At 45.1% G+C, this 17,939-nt stretch overlaps 1 protein-coding gene across 1 annotated transcript; it reads right to left on the reverse strand.

Annotated features, from left to right (window-relative positions):
• Positions 1-935: 935 nt before the first annotated feature.
• Positions 936-15,897, reverse strand: LOC129342688 (prolactin-releasing peptide receptor-like). The gene is made up of 2 exons (XM_054998581.1): positions 15,479-15,897; positions 936-1,569 (listed from the first exon to the last, which is right to left on the reverse strand). The coding sequence occupies exons 1-2, from the start codon at positions 15,895-15,897 to the stop codon at positions 936-938; spliced, it is 1,053 nt and encodes a 350-aa protein (XP_054854556.1).
• Positions 15,898-17,939: the final 2,042 nt, after the last annotated feature.

The raw sequence follows: 17,939 nt of genomic DNA on the forward strand, positions 1-17,939 counted from the left end.
TCCTGTTGAAATAGACTGAAATATTGATGAAGAAGCCTCAGAAACCCTGTTTGTTGCTTTGGCATAGCAGTAGGGTGGCTGCTTCTCCCAAAAGAAAAAAGAATAACTGTTGCTCATCTGCATACATTTAAGTATCTAAATGTATGCAAATTTACTGTGTAATCCTAAAAGAGTTGATTTCAATGGGCTTAGATTGGAGTAACTCTTCTTAGGACTGCAATAGCCACCCATTGAGTAGTATTCATTGAGCTTAAGTGAATTGGTGGGAAAGCAAAAGAAAACGCAAACTAATGCTCAGTTAAATAGCAGCCAGGTAGAATTCTATCAGGTAGCATTCATGACATTCTGACGTATCAACATAACATCACCGTGCTACATAGCATTGTGATCTGTTAATTACCAATTAACTCCCTCTATAAACACTCTGGTGGTGAGGATGGGGAGAATTACCGCTATGGTCCTAGACGATTTTATTGATTTTACGTTTTTGTGATTTTAATGTATTTTTGTGATTTTAATGTATTTTTTAATGTTGTTAGCCACCCTGAGCCCATCTGTGAGGAGGGCGGGGTATAAATCGAATAAAATAAATAAATAAAATAAAAATGGGAAAATGAGATTTGAATGCTCCATTGCTGGAGTGAACGCTTCTTCATTTGCAGCAGCAATAAAAGTCCCATTGCCATGTGCAAGCAGTCTTCATCCCCACCTTGAGAAAGCTTGACTAGCCCAAAGCAACCAGCAAGCTTCAGGGCAGAGTGGAGATTTTTAACCTGAGTTCCCCAGATTCTAGTTCAGCACATAACTACTACATCACGCCATCAGTCAAAGATCCTGTGAAGATGGTGGTATCTATAGGAGAAGGTGGGATATTGGATGAGAGCCAGTTTTCTGCTTTGCTACAAGGCGACCCATCTGCTGTTGGAGCATCAATCTCAGAGCATCACGCTAACAGCGACGCAGTTATTGGTAGGGATGATCTTCCGTTTGAAGGTGAACATCTCTTTCAGCTCACTCCGAAAGCGATCGTGCAGCCAGGCGTAGAGGAACGGGTTACAGCAGGAGGAGCTCATGGCAAACCAGTGGCAGAGCAGCTGAATCAGGAGGAAGTAATCCTTGTTGATCAGGTTGATGTCTATGTCACGGATGATGTTAAAGACGTGGATGGGGAGCCAGCAGACAGCAAAGGCAGCCACCACCAACACAAGGAGGCGGAAGATCTTTCTCTTCCGCACGCGATCAAACTCTGTCTGGCTCTGCGTCGGGTGGCCGGGAACCACACGGTTCTTTAACTTGACAGTGATACAAATATACGAGAGGGAGACAGCTGAGAGGGGCAGGATGTAAGTGATGATCAAGGCGCTGTAGGCATATGCCAGGCGCTCCTTCTCTTCTTCCATCCAGAACTCCTCGCAGATGGCAAAGCCTTCCTTCTGGAACTCCACATGGTAGGTGTGGACAATAGCTGGGGCCACCAGAGCACAGGAGAGCAACCAGATCCCACCTATGATGTACACGCAGGTACTGAACGAGATGCGCTTCTTAAGAGGGTGCACAGTGGTGTAGTATCTGGGAAAAAAAAGACAGCAGTGAGTGTGACATCTCTCTACTGCATTCACAATAATATTAATCAATGGTAATATTGAGAGCTGATCTCTATGCACTGATTTGAAAATTAGAATAAAGTTATACTTTAGTGCGACTGTGTCTGCATAGGGCCCTGTCTGCATGATCAGAATTCCTGGTTTGTTATGTTTCCCCCCCCAGTACCAGACTCTAGACTAAGCCCTGGCAACTATCCTCAGGCTCCAGCCTGTGCTCATGTGAGAAATAAAAAAGGTGCATCTGGGCATGTGCCTTCCCCTTCCCATTGACTAACCACAACTAACCTACAATGGGAACCTACAATGGGAATGGGAGAGTTCTAAGCAGAAGGCATGACTTTCAGGCAGCCTTGAACTCCAGAACTTTTCATTTTAGAGAATCAGTTCTATTGCCATGTGGCTTAATACCCCCTTCCCCAGATGCGGACATCTGCACAGAGGAGCATGAAAGGGCATGCTAGGAAACTACAGCATGTATATTCATACACAGGAAACATGGAACTGGAGCATGAAGGTAGAATAGGGTGATCCTTGTTGCCTGGTTGTCCAATGTAAATACCAGGGTTTGGGAGCTTCTTACACAGGATGTCCTTTGTGGATCCCCCTTTTAAATTAGAGGTGTGGGCCTTCCTTCCAAGTGTACACAGCTAGTGGGGAGGAGCTCATGGTTCAATTCCTGCTTTAAAAGCTGAATGCTTCAGGGCCAATACCGTAGAAAGTTTTCCTGCAATTTGATTTTCACTATGAAAAGGTGCCATTTTGGAGGGGATGGCCATTTTTGCATTGCTGTGCATTTATTCACATCCATTCACATCTTTGGCTGCAATCCACTACTGCTTGTGTGGGGTGGGGTGGGGGAGACCATCTGAGACAGTTGAACATAAATCATATGTTGGACCCAGAAACCTAATTAAAGGATTCCATGTTTGGGCCGTTAGCTGGGTCTATCATTTAGCAGTGGAAGCGTGATTATAGGTGGTTGTGAGCTGGTTCTGCTTACTGGTGTGTGTGCAGGCAAGAAAATAACAAAGCATACACTTGTTTATATTTAGAAAGGAAATAAGAGTTCTTTATTGTAGGAACTCCATACTCTGACAGGAAAGGAGGAGTGATAGATTCCTATCTGCCTATCTAGTCTAAGGATGCACATGGATGCTAAGACAAGTCCTGCATCCATGGTTGCAAGACGGAGGGAGCAAAAGGAGAGAGATGGTGCCTGGAGCAAAGCCAGGAAGAGAAGAGTGAGAGGAAGGATGTCAGGAAGTCCTGAGAGTAGCAATCTACATATCAAAGGGATAGTCAGAGCTGTAAACAGGATCCCCTGACCTCTCTGTCTTTCTAACTCTTGTCCCCCTCTGGAACCTGAGGAAAGTGACAGCACTGAGTGTTCCTCATCCAACACTGAGAACAGTGCATTGCAGAACAGTAGAATTTGTGATCAGATGCACATCCAAATCACACTCGTTTGTACTGCATTACTTTAAATGTACATCAGTGTATGCCTGGTTGTTTCATTAGCAGGTTTATGTTTCCCCACAAACACAAATCCCCTTGTGAACTGTTTACACTTTTGCGCATCTGTGCATTAGAAATTTCCAAACATGTGTTTGTGTTTGTGTGCATGTCCGTGCAGGGGAGAGTTCATTTCTCAGGGGTTAAAAATATTTCCCCTTTCCTCTTGGTGCTTGTAGAAAGTATCCATACTAAATAAAATGCAGGTACTCAAATCAACCACTAGAGGCAGTATTGTATTAACATATGCATATTTGGACATTGGTGCTTGTTGTTTTTTGATGCTTCCAGACAGTCCGCAGACTCATCTCATGTTAAAGGCAAGACTAAGTCCATCACTGCACGGACCAGACAAGATTAGAAGGATCTGTGGAAATAACTATTTTTCACATCCATGTGGTAATTGAAGGTATTCATTCAACAGCAGTAGGGAGTTACAATCTAAAATCTATATTAAAGGGGCTTAAGTCATGTCTGCTGGGGCCCTGGACCAAGATCCCATCTAGTCCTGCATCCTGTTTACAACTGTGGCCAGCTTGAAAGGTTCAGGAAGCCTATAAGTGGAGTATGAAGGCAGCAATCCTTGCCTGTTATATAACACCAGCATCCCGCATTCAAATTGCTTGGGGATATGGAAGGGTGGCTTCTCTTGCACCCACTGTACAGAGCAGAACCACAAGTGACGAAAGGCACAGGTTGGACACCTGTCAGCTTCTCTCAAGTTTTGATGGGAAATGTAGGCAGCTTGGCGTAATGTTGGACAAGTGACAGTTGAAAAGTCCATTGGACAGCAGTCGGAGAGCCAAGCTGCAAGACCAGGATGCCTACATTTCCCATCAAAACTTGAGAGAAGCTGACAAGTGTCCAATCTGTGCCTTTTGTCACTTGTGGTTCTGCTAGAGGCTTTAATGGGAGAAGGGTAGTGCAACAATTCTTCCTTCCTGAAAAAAAATCAACTTGAAAGTTTGCTACCTTAACATATCCTAGCCCAATGGTCTTCTTCAGCCCATGCATTGGGGCCTTTGGGTGGGCTGTGGACTCCCCCCCCCCCCCCGGCTGGGTCACAAGCTTTTATAAAACTGCCAGTTTCTTTGGTGCTGTCTTTGGGAAGGAACCGCTGCTAGTGTGCCTTTGTAGAGAACAAGGGTGTTATGCCTACTGTTCTCTTCACCTACTGAGAGAAGCAGCAGGACGGTGAATCTAGATCACTTAGCAGTGAGCAGGGATCCTCACTTGCTCTGCCCCATAGCTTGCCCAGTACTAGGGCTTGTCTTCTGCTGATCAGCTCGTGTTCCTGCCCTCCGCTCTCTTGGTCTGCTGCCCATTCTCCTGGTTCCCCATCTCCCTGTCATGTAACTGTGATATCAGATGATAGCAGTGGATCCCATGCTGTTGGGGGAGCTTTCACTGTGGGTCCAGGGTCTGGTAATGTTGGTGTCCACTTTCCTAGATAACTGTCTACACTTTTGGCTCAACCAGCCTGATTCTGGCTGGGGAGGGGCTGTTGTGCAGTAGTAAAGTACACGCTCTGGCTCAGTGATAGATCACCTAGTTTGAATGCAGAAGGTTGTTGGTTCAGTCCCTAGCATTTCCAGTTAATAGGATCATTGGTAGTAGGTGTTAGGAAAAAGCTTTCTTTCTCTGCCTGAGACCCTGCAGAACTGCTGCTAGCCTGAGTAGTTGATAGTTAGATATACAGACCAGTGAATGTAAGGCAGCTACTTATGTTCCCAAGCCACTCAAGGTGATTGTTTAGGATGACATTGTTCCTCTTGCATCTGAAGAAGAGAACTGTGATTCTCAAAAGTTTATGCTACAGTAAAGTTGGTTAGTCTTAAAGGTGCTACTGGACTCTTTTCTATTTTTGCTACTACGGCTAACTCCTCTGGATCTATTGTTCCTCTTGTGCTTTCTTTTGCCTTTTCTGCCTCTAGCACTTCTATGGGCATAATGGCACCTTGGAAAACGTTGATCTTGTGCCTGGGGAAGTGCTAGCAGCAGAGGAAATGGATGCTGCAGGGGAGGAAAGCTTCTTCAATGGCTAGAGCAAAGCATAAAGGGAACAAGATTCGAATCCAATAGCACTTTAAGACCAGTAAGATTTCCAGGGTATGAATTTTCAAGAGTCAAGCTGCCTTCATCAGACAAAGGGTGCTTGACTCTTGAAAGCCTGTATCCTGGAAATCTTTAGGTCTTTAAAATGCTTCTGGACTTGAATTGTGCTCTTCTACTGTAGACCTACAAGGCCACCCACCTGAAACTATCATTGTGAAGGGGACAACAGTTCTTTACTCAACTAGGAATTAAATGGTGGAATTCACTGCCAGTGGGGACAATAATGGCCACAAGCACAGAGGGCTTTAAAGGGGGCTTACACAGATGCATGGAGGAGAGGACTATCAGTGGCTACTAGACTTGGTAAGTTAATGGAACCTCCACAGTCAGAGGCAGTCCACCTCTGAATTCCTGTGCTGGGGAGCAACACCAGAGGAAGGATTTGGACCTTGAAGGCCAGTGCTTGGCCACACTCTGAAACAAAATACTGGACTAGATGACTCACTGGCCTGATCTAGCAGGGCTCTTACGTTGTTAATAATGCCATAGGATCCAGGTCAAGGTTTTAAAGGATGACCTCCATCCCAAAGGTGCACCGGAGGATACTTGCCTCCTGCCTCCGTCATTTGCAACATTGTAAGGTGTCTGAAGAAGGGAGCTCTGACTCTCAAAAGCTTACACTCTGAAAATCTTGTTGGTTTCTAAGGTGCCACTGGATTCAAATCCTGCTGTTCTACTGCAGGCCAACATGGCTACCTGCCTAATTATTCCTCAGCCAACCCTACTCGATCATGCCCTAGGCCCATCTGGGCCAGTTCCAAATATCTGTTCGAACCTCTCTGTACTCTTTGAGATTTCCCGAAGCATGCAATTCCATTCTTCTTTGGACTTGATAGGGTTTGTTTCTGTAGCCCATGTATCATAGCCCTTTTTGTTTATAGTCAGTTAGGTAATGTCACAACAAGGTAAGGAATGCCAGAGACACTAATAGGATCAGCAGTGGTCGTCTAACCATTGGCCCCAGCAAATTCTAGGGCTAAACACAAAGGCAGCGAAAGGTTCCAGGGAGCTTGCCGTCAACCAAATCTGCTCCCTGCTTCGACTTCATTAAAATTCCATTTCTCTGCCATTTGATTAAACACAAAAAAGCTTGTCACAAGGCAAAATTTGTGGAAAGAAATAATACCCTTCCATCCCAGAGCAGGCCCAGTCCTTGGGAACTGCAATTATCACATCAGAAGCCTAGTCACCGAATTAAGTCACAGGGTAAGTAGGTATTGTGGGGGAATTAAATAACAGAGAATTTTCTTTCCCGTCATCCTGACAACTGGTATTACACAGCAGGTTCTTGCTGGCCTCTTCAGAAACCCACCAGCCAATCAGAACACTCCTTTGAGCTGACTTTAAAAGAAGTTGCCTCAGAAGGATGCTAAGGCGCGGTTTGAACAGAGATAAGCTTGACATCAGCTATCCAAATCTTTCCTCTTCCTTCACTGCATGAAAGGTCAATGTGCCTTTGTGAGGGAAGAAGAAAAGCTGGCTTATATTTGCCAGTGTCCAATGGAATCCATGCTTGCTCAGGAACCACTTGCCACTTGGATTCATCTGCTGCAGAGCCTGTGCGCGTTGCGGAGAATATTCAGAGACTGGGAATAGTGGCTGAGCTATCTGGCTGCATGTCAGCCTTGACCAATCTTTTCACTGCAGGACTAGGATCTGACAGACCCAGATTCTAAGCACCACTCTGCCATGGAAGTTCACTGGGGGACCATGGACCAGTCATACACTTGCAGCCTAACCTACTTTGCAGGGTTGTTGTGAGCATAAAACGTGGGAGAAGAGAACAATGGAAGATGTTTTTGGGCATCCACAGGGCAGAAACGTGGGGTATAAATGAAGTAAATAAATAAATCAGAACCACTGATAAGCTTATTCAGGACACCAGTGTTGCTTGGAACATTGTTTACTAACTGCTGGGCCATAGGGTGGCTTTTAAGGTACATTTTGTCTCCATGCCCTGCTCCCTGTGCTCTTCTTATTGAACCCATTTGCAGGGTAATGTCGGATATGAACTGAGATCTCCATAAATCTAGTTCTGCCACACTCTGGTGATATATTTTGTAATCACAGGGAAGCTTTTTTCAGCACCATGGGAAGGAAGCATGGTTCCAAAGCAGAATTCATGCACTGCGTGCATACCAGATTAAGCCTCTGGCATCTCCAGTTTGGATACTGCAATTAGTTCTGTGGGGAGGGAAGAGGTTCAGCACCTATTATTTTTCCCTCCAGAAAGCTCATCAAAGCGTTGGATAAGCATTTTAAATTCTGGAAAAGCCAAAGGGGAAAAGGGTTTAGCATCTTCTCACCTGGCAATCTTTCACTAATCTTCAAAGCAGTCTTACGGAGGCTGCTAGTTAGCTTTCTGAAAACTGCGTAAGATCCCAACCATGGAACTTTTTGCATCATGTCTCTTTGACCTAGAAGAACCCGTTTGGAAGTCAGAGCAAAATCCAAGATGTTTGCTGAGAAGGCAGGTTGGGGCCACAAGCCACACAAGAGGTTGGATCCAGACTAAATTAACTAATAGAAGAATGAAACTTTCCTGCCTCTCCCCTGCCACTGCAGCCCTTTGATCTCCACAAACTGCTGCTCCTGGGGGTGGGGGCATGAGGGGGTCTGCAGCAGGAAGGAAGAATGAGAGGAAATTGCTAGTTTAGTCTGGATCCAACCCAAGGTGTCCAACGTCCCTCCTGGGTGCATGGGATGGATGCCAGCTGCCACAGGACCAAAACTGAAGAGGCGCTGGAAGATCCTTGCTCAGAGCATTCCAGCCTCCCCCAAACTCTGCTTTGGATGGTACAGTAAGACTGCAATATTTGTGATCTTTCTTGAGAATGAATATTATTCATTGTAAGCCAATCCAAGACTGCACTACCAGCTTCCTTTAGTCAGTTGAGTAAAGCCTCAGACAGAGAGGGCACAAGTGGTTACTGCCAAGCCAGTTGGCCGAGCCCTGGATAGGGCAGGTGTAAGTGGCTCTCACTGTGAATGGGGTGACTGAGCCCTGGAAGGAATGGTGGCAGTAGTGGGAGCCTGGGTTTCCCCCCCCCCCACCGTCTCTGATGGGGGAGGGGAGAGCTATGAGCAGTTGCCCTTCCCAAACATGAGGACCAGAGCAGCTGCCCCTGTTACCCTTTGATTAAGGTGACAAAAAGAGTCTGGATGAAAATGGTCTTCCCAACCATACGCACAAATTAAAAGACGTGAACTAAATATGTTCATATATATTGATCCATCCCTAGGTACAACTTGTGCCTTTAAGTAGGACTGACACTAGAAGAATACCCCTAGGGTATCACTGTTTTTAAGTTTTGGACTCTACCATTTCCTACTGGGGTCAACTGCTTGGCTATTAGAATTATGCCATCATGGAAACAAAGCATCACTCCTCCTTGAATTTATACATCTGTATTCAGCTTACCAAACAGAAGAACTGCATTCAGTTAGCAGGCTAATTCCCCGCCCCCTCACCTCAAATACAGTATTAACTAGCAGACAGGGATAATGCCTGATACACAATAGGGAGTCAAAGACCCCTTTGTTTGATTGATTGCTACAAAACTCATTGCCAAACCATGACACATCATTCTCCTGTCTCTTGCTGATAATTCAGCCCTCCCAGAAGTGAGAACAGATATGAAATTAATGTGTTCGCCAGCTCAGTTGGCCACAAGCTAAAAACATGGTGAGAACTTGATGGTCTTGGTTTGGAGAGGGATAAGAGCAAGGGATGGAAAACAGAGGATACGCAAGGAGCCAACAAAGCACTTGAGTTTGCTGCCCTGCTGGAAGACTATGAGACAGAAGCGACTGCTTAAGCTGTGTCACACTGAGATTTCCCTAGCTCTGCTGAGATTAAAACAGTAGGCTACTGGAAAAGCATAAAAGCCAGGAGAGAGACGTGTTCATCAGCAATCCCCTTGCTACAATCATTGGCTTAACTGACAGGTGGCTGGAACAGCATTATAGAGGCCTTATGGACATTGCAGTGTATGGCAACTGCAAACTAATATTCTAGGCTCAGATCGCCCCAAACCATAGTTAAGGTAATACTCCCACAAGCCAGATCTGACTCACAAAAGTTTGTGCTGGAATCCATGACTTGCAGATTGAGCAAATTGTCATATAACCTTTTCTCCAGCCAGGAGTAATGCCCTACCATCAGCTTTGTTGGAGGGCAGATTCAAGCAAATTACTTATTCTGAAAGGGAATATCTTTGTGGGAGTAATGTCAGAGAGTCTGTACCACATGTTTAGTCTTTAGTGTAATCTTGTAGTCTTTATTTCAGACCTCAATCTAATCTGCTGGTGCCTTCGATTTCTAACCAGAATAGGGATTCAAACCTGCACCTCCAAGATTAGGATAAATCTATGTAAGAGGGTATGTTGCCTACATTCTAAGATCTATCATATTTGGTTTGTGCACTTTTTGCACATTTTTTTCCTCTGCTCGGTAAGTGGAAGAAGGAAGTGTGCACTCACACAAAAACTCTGCTGCACCTGGGAAGTGTTTGTTCAGCCCCTCCCTAGTTTTAGGGATATAGCTTAGCATTGTCTGCATGCCTTTAAGAGCCATTTCCAGAGCAGAAAGGGCTAGATACTTGATTTTTAATATTTTTAATAGGTGTGGTTTTCAAGTTGTTGAATTTTTCATCAAATACCACCTTGCAGATATTGTCTACCTTCTCACGGGAACCCAAAAGTCATAGACATATTCTTTGTCCCGTATATAAATAGTCCCAAACATTTCCCCTGATATAGAGAATACAAGTGGGGAAGGAGCCCCAATGACTTGCAGATAGCATCTTATTCTGCCCTGAGGATTTCCTCTTTCCCTTCCCTGAAAGCCCCCTCTCCCCTTTTCCTGCTTCCTTCTCTCCTTCCCACCCACCAGCCAACTAACATTTACATGCCTCTGCTGTCTACAGCATTCCCTACTCCCTACCCCTGACAGTTTCTCCTTGGGCAAAGTCTGAAGTTGCTTGGTGACTGCCAGTACAGAGCTGGGCCCAGATGCATGGTGGCCTCCAGCACTTGATTGGTCCTAGCTGTGTGGTGGCCACAGTTGCTGGGCCTGCTTCCTTCTCTTCTTCTCACCAGCCACCCTAATGTTATTTGCTCAGTGTCTTCAACCTTTCCTTTTCCCCTGCTCCTGAATAGAGATGGGCACGAACCGAAATATGAACCAAAATTAAGCATGAACCAGGCCGGTTTGTGGTTTGCAAACCAGCGGTTCATCAGATCCCATTTCTGATGAACCACTACGAACTTTAGGCTGGTTCATTTGGTTCATTTTTTGGTTCATTACTGCAGACAGCCTGGTGCCAATCAATCAGTTTCCTAGGCAACAAGGGAAGGACTTCCTGCAGACCTTCTGCTGATTCGGAAGTGAACTTTTGCTGGCCCCGAAGTGACCTTCTGCTGACCTGGAAGTGATGCTTTTCTGACCTGGATGTGATGTTTTCACGAACCAAACGAACCGGTTCACGAACCAGGGGCAGGTTCATGAAAGTTCGTGGTTCGTAAAATTTGATGAACCACAAACTACATGGTTTGGGTTTTTACAGATCGTGCCCATCTCTACTCCTGAGAACCTCTCCTTGGGAAAAGTCTGGTCAAGCTGCATGATGGTCAGTGCAGGGCCAGGCTACACCAGAGCCAGCCCCAGTGGTGCAGAAGCCACTGCCAGGCTGGGCTGAGTTGTACAGGTAGTGAGTTTCCAGTTGTTGATGCTGGGTCTGTCTCCGATGAGTCCTTGTCCTTCAGAGGTCATGATGGGGGGTGGGGGTGGCATTTCCCAGGTCTGTTTTGGCCTTCTAGTCCACTCCTGCTCCCTGCTGTATATATGTATTACCAAGGCTTGAAAGGTGTGTGGTGTCCCGCAAGGGGCGATACTCTCCTCTTTGTTATTCAACCTGTATATGCGCCCTTTGCCCAGCTAGTGTGAACTTTCAGACTGGGTTGTCACCAATATGCAGATGACACCCAGTTGTATCTGTTGATGGGCGGCTAACCTGACTCTGCCCCAGATGTCCTATTGAGAGCTCTGGAGGCTGTAGCTGGATGGGTAAAGCAGAGCTGGCTGAAGTTAAACCTGGCAAAAACGGAGGTCCTGTACTTAGGCTGGGGGAATCCATCTCCTGACCTTTGATGGGGTGCCGCTAGCACCTGTTTCATTGGTCCTGAGTCTCAGAGTGATACTGGATTCCTCCTTATCAATGGAGGGCCAGGTCATAGCAGTTGCCCAGTCTGCATTCTTCCATCTTCAACAGACCAGGCAGCTTGCACCCTATCTGTTGACACATGACCTAACTACAGTGATTCATGCAATGGTCACCTCCAGAATAGATTACTGTAACTCACTCCATGCAGAGCTTCCCTTGGGCTTGACCCAGAAATTACAGTGGGTCCAGAATGTTGCTGCATGTATCCTGATGGGTACACCATACAGGGCACATATTACTCCAGTCCTGCAGCTGCATTAGCTCCCCATAGAATTCTGGATTAGGATCAAGGTTTTGGTTTCAACCTTTAAAGCCCTAAATGGACTGCGACAAGCATACTTGTGGGACTGCTTCTACCTGTATGTACCCCGGAGAGCACTAAGATTGGCAAGTAAGAACTTACCGGTGGTCCCTGGTCCCAGGGAGGCCTGGCTGGCCTCGACCAGGACCAGGGCCTTTTCAGTCCTTGCCCCAACCTGGTGGAACTCTCTGTTGGAGGACACCCAGGCCCGCCAAGATCTCATATCCTTTCGGCGGGCCTATAAGACAGAGATGTTCTGCCAGGCATATGGTTGAGGCCTATCTTTGATTGTCTGAGGAGCTTCCCTACCGGTCTCCCACCAGGGGGGCTATATAAACATCTGCCCCTCTACAAGCACAGTCACTGAAATATTGCTAACTGTTGGCCTCCACCCTCCTGTGTTTTGTTTACATTATGATTGGGAAATTGGAGGGGGCTGTCGTCTGAGCTGTTGTTCATACACGTACCATGGTTTCTGGATTTTAATTGTATTTAAACGTTTTAATGTGTACCGAGCATTTTATTATACCCCACCCCGAGCCTGTTTGCGGAGAGGGAGGGAGGGCTAAAAATCAAATAGATAGATAGATAGATAGATAGATAGATAGATAGATAGATAGATAGATAGATAGATAGATAGATAGATAGATAGATAGATAGATAGATAGATAGATAGATAGATAGATAGATAGATAGATAGATGATAGATAGATAATGTCAGCAGATAGTTAAGAGATACTGGCTATGTAGCATCATCAGGAAGCCTATTTAGAGTGAGTGTAATGCTCCCTCTGATATGGCCTCAGACATTGTCACATAAGTAAATCTTATTGGGTTGTGTGCTGCTGTAGGATCCCTGTTTTGGGGGAATTGCCTTTGGAAGGAAAAAAAATTAAATGTGGCTTCAAAACTATTAACTGGGGAAGAAGCAGATGTGAATAAGTAGTGGATAGCACAAAAAAGTAAGTAAAGTGATGAAACATCAGGTTCTCTTTTCATTTTTTGGTGTAATACTACTCTTTATGGACTACTCCAGCCTACTACTGCCTCGGCTCTAGATAGGTGGATGAACAGCTATTGTTCCAGCAACTCAGCTCTTGCTGTTGCTCAGTGGCCTACTGGACAGCTCCTTTGTCTTGTTGGGCAGGCAGGATTCTGAGTGCCTAAGCAGTGGGAATGAGAAATAAGGGAAACAGAACAGACCTTGCCTACTACCTTAAGGCCAAACTAAATGCAATTTTGGGATATCAGTGAATTAATCCTCCCAGAATGTTTTATAGCCTCTAGAACCTCTGGTCTGGATCAGGGCCATGGTGTGCCGGAGGGTGGTTAACTCTTCCTTCACAGTTGCAGGTGGGTAGCCATGTTGGTCTGTAGTAGAAGAGCAAGATTCAGGTCAAGTAGCATCTTAAAGACTAATTAGATTTCCAGGGCATGGGTTTTCAAGTGTCAAAGCTCTCTTCGTCAAATATCTCATATGCAGGAAATCTAGTTAGTCTTTAAGGTGCTACTGGGAGCGAATCTTGCTCTTCCTTCACTCTCTTCCATTCGCATTAAATGATTTCAAATATACCCCCAGAACTACTATTTGCCCTACTGGGGCAAGCATAGATGGCCTGTTTGCTTTCCCTGGTAAGGCAGGTTTCAGTTCCGGGGGCATTGGGGGTTGAAAAATTGTGTGGAAGGGTTAAATCCTCCCTCCCCTGGGTCCAACACCAATCACCTTTCCCCAGCTGCTATTTACTGATTTAAAGTATTTGGGAGATGGATCCATGGCTCCCTGTCTGCATTTTGTTTCATTTGGCCCTGACAGACAGTAGCAAAGTACCGCATGAATTTCTACGGAAAGAGTTCCATAATGAGGGTGCAACTGCAGAAAACCACCTGCACAATATCAGAAAATGGGGGTGGGATCCAGAGAGGCCTCCAATGATGATCTCAGAGTTTTCAGCTTTTTAAAAAACACATCAGCACATCTCTATATTTCTTTTGTGATGGATGGAGGGGCAATCGGGTTATTTCAGCACAACACAATTCATTCGCTGTTTTTCCAAAGGACTTGAATCCATTCATTACTGTGAAGTCAGGGTGATATTCACCAGTTTGTCTAACATTAACAAGGGCTTTCCCCCAGCCCTTTCCATTTCTATTTCCGTTTCAGAACCGTCTGCAGCTTGCTTTTGTGAAAGGCAAGTAATGACCCTAATAATGAAACCCAACTAGCCTTTTCCCCCACTAAATGATGAGTATATATTTGGCTTCATTAAAAGCTGAAGAACTTCAGACACAATTGGCCATTCAGAAAAGGCAGACTCTGGTGGGAGCTGCCGCCGCACGGCTAACGCTAGATAAAGTGGTTGATGGAGCTGTCCATAAAATCAGCATCTGTTTTAGAGCCAAGCTACTAGTGACGCCTTACACAGGTTGGACACTCGTCAGCTTCCCTCAAGTTTTGATGGGAAATGTAGGCATCCTGGTCTTGCAGCTGTAATGGAGAGCCAAGCTATAAAACCAGGATGCCTACATTTCCCATCAAAACTTGAGGGAAGCTGACAAGTGTCCAACCTGTGTCAGGCGTCACTTGTAGCTTGGCTCTTAGAGGCTCAGTTCTGTGTGCAAGGTGGGTGAGCATCAGAGACAGGCCTTGTTCAGCTATGGAACACCTTCCCTACAATAAGTCTGTGTTTCTGTTTCTACTGATCTTTTCCCATTGTATCTCCCCCACCACTTTATTGGTTTGTCCATGACCCATAACTATACCTGTGATCGCCTTGAATTCCACTGCTGGCACTCTAAATTATTTAGAATTTGTTTTATTCCATTCACTGTGACTTTATTGCTTTCTTGTTATTTGGCTAATGATCATGGTTGGACTTTAATAACAGTCTCTACCTGATGTTTAGAAGCCACTTCATGAGTGAAGCAGAGACTGCAGGGTATAAATATTTCCAATGCTTAAGAATGGCTTGCTTTCAGAAACCTTGATCACTCCCTTTACCCTCATCACAATGATCTCTCTATTGTCGCTCTGCCCCTAAAGCATGTCACACCTATTGATTTGTTGAAAATATTTTTGTTCTGTCCTTTGATCTACTAATATTGTTGTCTCTATTCTCGTGCTCGGTGTCTGCATCCAAACCTCGCCCCAAACCTCAAAGCCATGTCAACAGCCAAATCAGTAGGCATAGACACTTGTTTCTCCTCGTAAAAAACAACACATCCAGTAATGGTGTTTTTTTTTAATCTGTTTTTAAAGCACAAGGTAGCAGAAAGTCTTCTGGTCTACCACCACCTTAAGTGGTCACCTTGAGCCCAAGCTCGCTTGCCTCTTAATTGCCTACCTGGATGAACTCATATTTGGAAACACCCACTCTCACGTGGCAGTCTAGCAACTAGGAGGACTCCAGATTGCAGCATAATGGTTAAGTGGTTGGGTTGTGAATCAGCAGTTTGCTGGTCTGAATCCCACTATTGCCATGAGCTCAGCAGATGGTCTTGGGTAAGCTGCTCCTCTCAGCCCAGCTCCCCAGCAGAATTGTAGGGATAATAAAAACACAGACTTTGTTCACCACTCTGAGTGGGCACTAATCTGTCTAGAAGAGTGGTATATAAGCACAGGTATTATATAAACACAGTTATTATTGATGTGAAGTCTTTGGATATGGGTGAAACATGTATGTATGGGGATGGGGATGGGGTGGGGGGGGGACCCCAGCAGTTACCTGTCCACTGCGATAGCCGTGAGAGTGAAGACAGACACGTACACTGTCATGGGCTGCATCAGGAATACAAAATAGCACAGGAATTTTCCGAAGATCCATCCCTGGGGGTTGAAAGCATACGCCAGGGTAAAGGGAACGCAGGTTGTGCACATAAGCATGTCTGAGAAGGCCAGGTTGCCAATGAAGAAGTTGGTAACGTTGTGCATTTTCTTGGTCTTGCAGATGACATAAAGAAGGAGATAGTTGCCGAAGATTCCCACTAGCACCACCAAGGTGTAGCAGGGGATCAGAAGGGGTTTAAAAGACTGGATCAGCTGCACACCTGTAAACTGGTTACTGGAATTGGAGCTGTTCCGAAGCACAACTTCGTAAGTACTGTCATTGAATGGTCTATTGTCCCAATGGCCAGTGGGCTCCATGAGTCAAAGTTAACAGGGACTGATTATAAACACAGACAGCAGTAGTAGCAGTAGAAGATTTCTTGATTCTGCTCTGGGGTCATGGCCACATCATCATACCTTTTGGAGCCTGCAAGTGGACGTGACAAATCCATTTCTTTCCATTTGACCAGAGTTAGAAGGCCAGTATAAAAATGGAGGTTGTTTGAGCCTAGGTCAGTTTGTGAAGGGAGTCTACTCTTCCCATGTCAACATATGTTCATGGACCATCTTGTTTAGCATTCACAGTTCAAATGTACATCACTGAGATGGCAGGTTTTCCAAGGGTCCTTTGTTTTACTTCCTGATACTTCTGCAACTATAACACACCCGTTTTCCGATGCCTTCCATTTTCTTATGCATTGTACTTTTCACAATTTTGGTTTTCCATCACCACCTTGCAAAATTCCTATTACACTTCTTAATGGAAAGCTAAAAAAAAGATCGAAGGAATGAATTGCTCCACCGATGCCTGAGAAAAGAGATGAAAAAGGATAGTTAGAACGGCAGAGATTCTGGTAAACAGCTTTTCCCTAAAGACCAGCAAAACGGAAAACAAGTTATGATGATAATGATGATGAAGCCAACTTCAAGGCCAACAGATTCCGCTGTGAGATGTGGGATGCTGCTGAGAATGGTCTCATTTGTGGCAGACAACTTCCCAAATTGCTTTAAGGGGTCTCAAAGAAAAATATCAGCTTAAAAGAAATAGCCTTAAAAAAATCATAATAATGCATGCAATTATAAACCCATCTTGACAGATCCAGAGGTTTGTTAGCATATTTAAGAAACAAAGATTATACTGTCTGATTATGGGGTTGAAAGGGCACTCTTCTGTTGCTGCTTGCTTTCTGAGGATAAAGTGAGGTATGGGAATATTGTGATCTTCTCTAAGTTGTTGGGATAAATGGGGGGTGTTAAAATAAAATTACACAATGGTTAACATTTGAAATAATAACATTTGATTTGTATACAGCCCTTTAGGACAACTTGACAATGCTGGACCGTTTGTATGGCTGGGAGCATGGATGGAAGAGCGATTGCAAGCAAGCCAGTGAGGGAAGAGCAGGTGGGCAGTAGAGGCCCCCACCAGAAGCCCTGGCCCTGGCAGTTGCCCCACCATGGCATGTCTGGTGGTGGAGACCCCTCGAGTCATAGCTGAATTATGGCGATCCCTGGTGGGGTTTTCATGGCAAGAGGCTAACCGAGGTGGTTTGCCATTGCCTGCCTCTGCAACCCTGGTCTTCACTGGGCATCACCCATCCAGTTACTAACCAAGGCTGAGCCTGCTTAGCTTCTGAGATCTGATGAGATCAGGCTCACCTGGGCTATCCAGGTCAGGGTATGGCATGTCTACATCCGACAAAATCATAGTTAAGACTCATTGCTGGTAAGAAACTAATTTCACAGCAGGGTTTCAGATCCTGTTTCAATGGACCCGCAACTGGAGTGGATCATATTCAGATGACACACTAATCATAGTTAGCCTAATTAAACCATGTCTCAATGTGATGTCTGAACCTTGCCATTCCTAGAACCCTAAGGTGGGATATCTTTAGTCTTATTTTACGGATGGAGAACTGGGTCTGAGCTATCCCATGACTGAGTTGTGGTTTAAAGACTAGCCTCCTAGGTCCTAATCTCACTTTCTGCTTTATATGTGGATCAAGCTGTCAGTATTATAATTCCCCAAAGACTGGGAACATAGCCATGTCCGCATTGTGTTTTTTTATTCCCATCTGGTCTCCAGATAATGAAGATTGTATCTACTGGTAGGCTCACACAAAAAGGACGGAAGGGACAAAATGAATCTCATCAGAGAAAAGAGCGCTGTCCTGGCTGTGTTGTGTGAATGCGAAACTCCTGTTTGATTGCTGCAAAGTTAGGAATCTGTCTGGAAAATATCAGTTATTTAGAGATAAGAGCCTGCAAGAAAACAAACTGCTTAATGCAGAAAGTGCTATATTAGCCTAACTTGTTGCTTTTCGTTCAGTTATTTTTGTTTCTTTCTTCACACTGTTAAA

The sequence above is a fragment of the Eublepharis macularius genome, chromosome 14 (genome assembly GCF_028583425.1).
Source record: "Eublepharis macularius isolate TG4126 chromosome 14, MPM_Emac_v1.0, whole genome shotgun sequence".
NCBI classification, from domain to species: Eukaryota; Metazoa; Chordata; class Lepidosauria; order Squamata; family Eublepharidae; genus Eublepharis; species Eublepharis macularius.

Coding starts and splice junctions, on each gene's coding strand:
- LOC129342688 (XM_054998581.1), bottom strand. CDS start 15,897: ATGGAGCCCACTGGCCATTGGGACAATAGACCATTCAATGACAGTACT. Junction 1,570..15,478: donor ACGGCTATCGCAGTGGACAG/GTAACTGCTGGG, acceptor TTTTTTTCCCAG/ATACTACACCACTGTGCACC.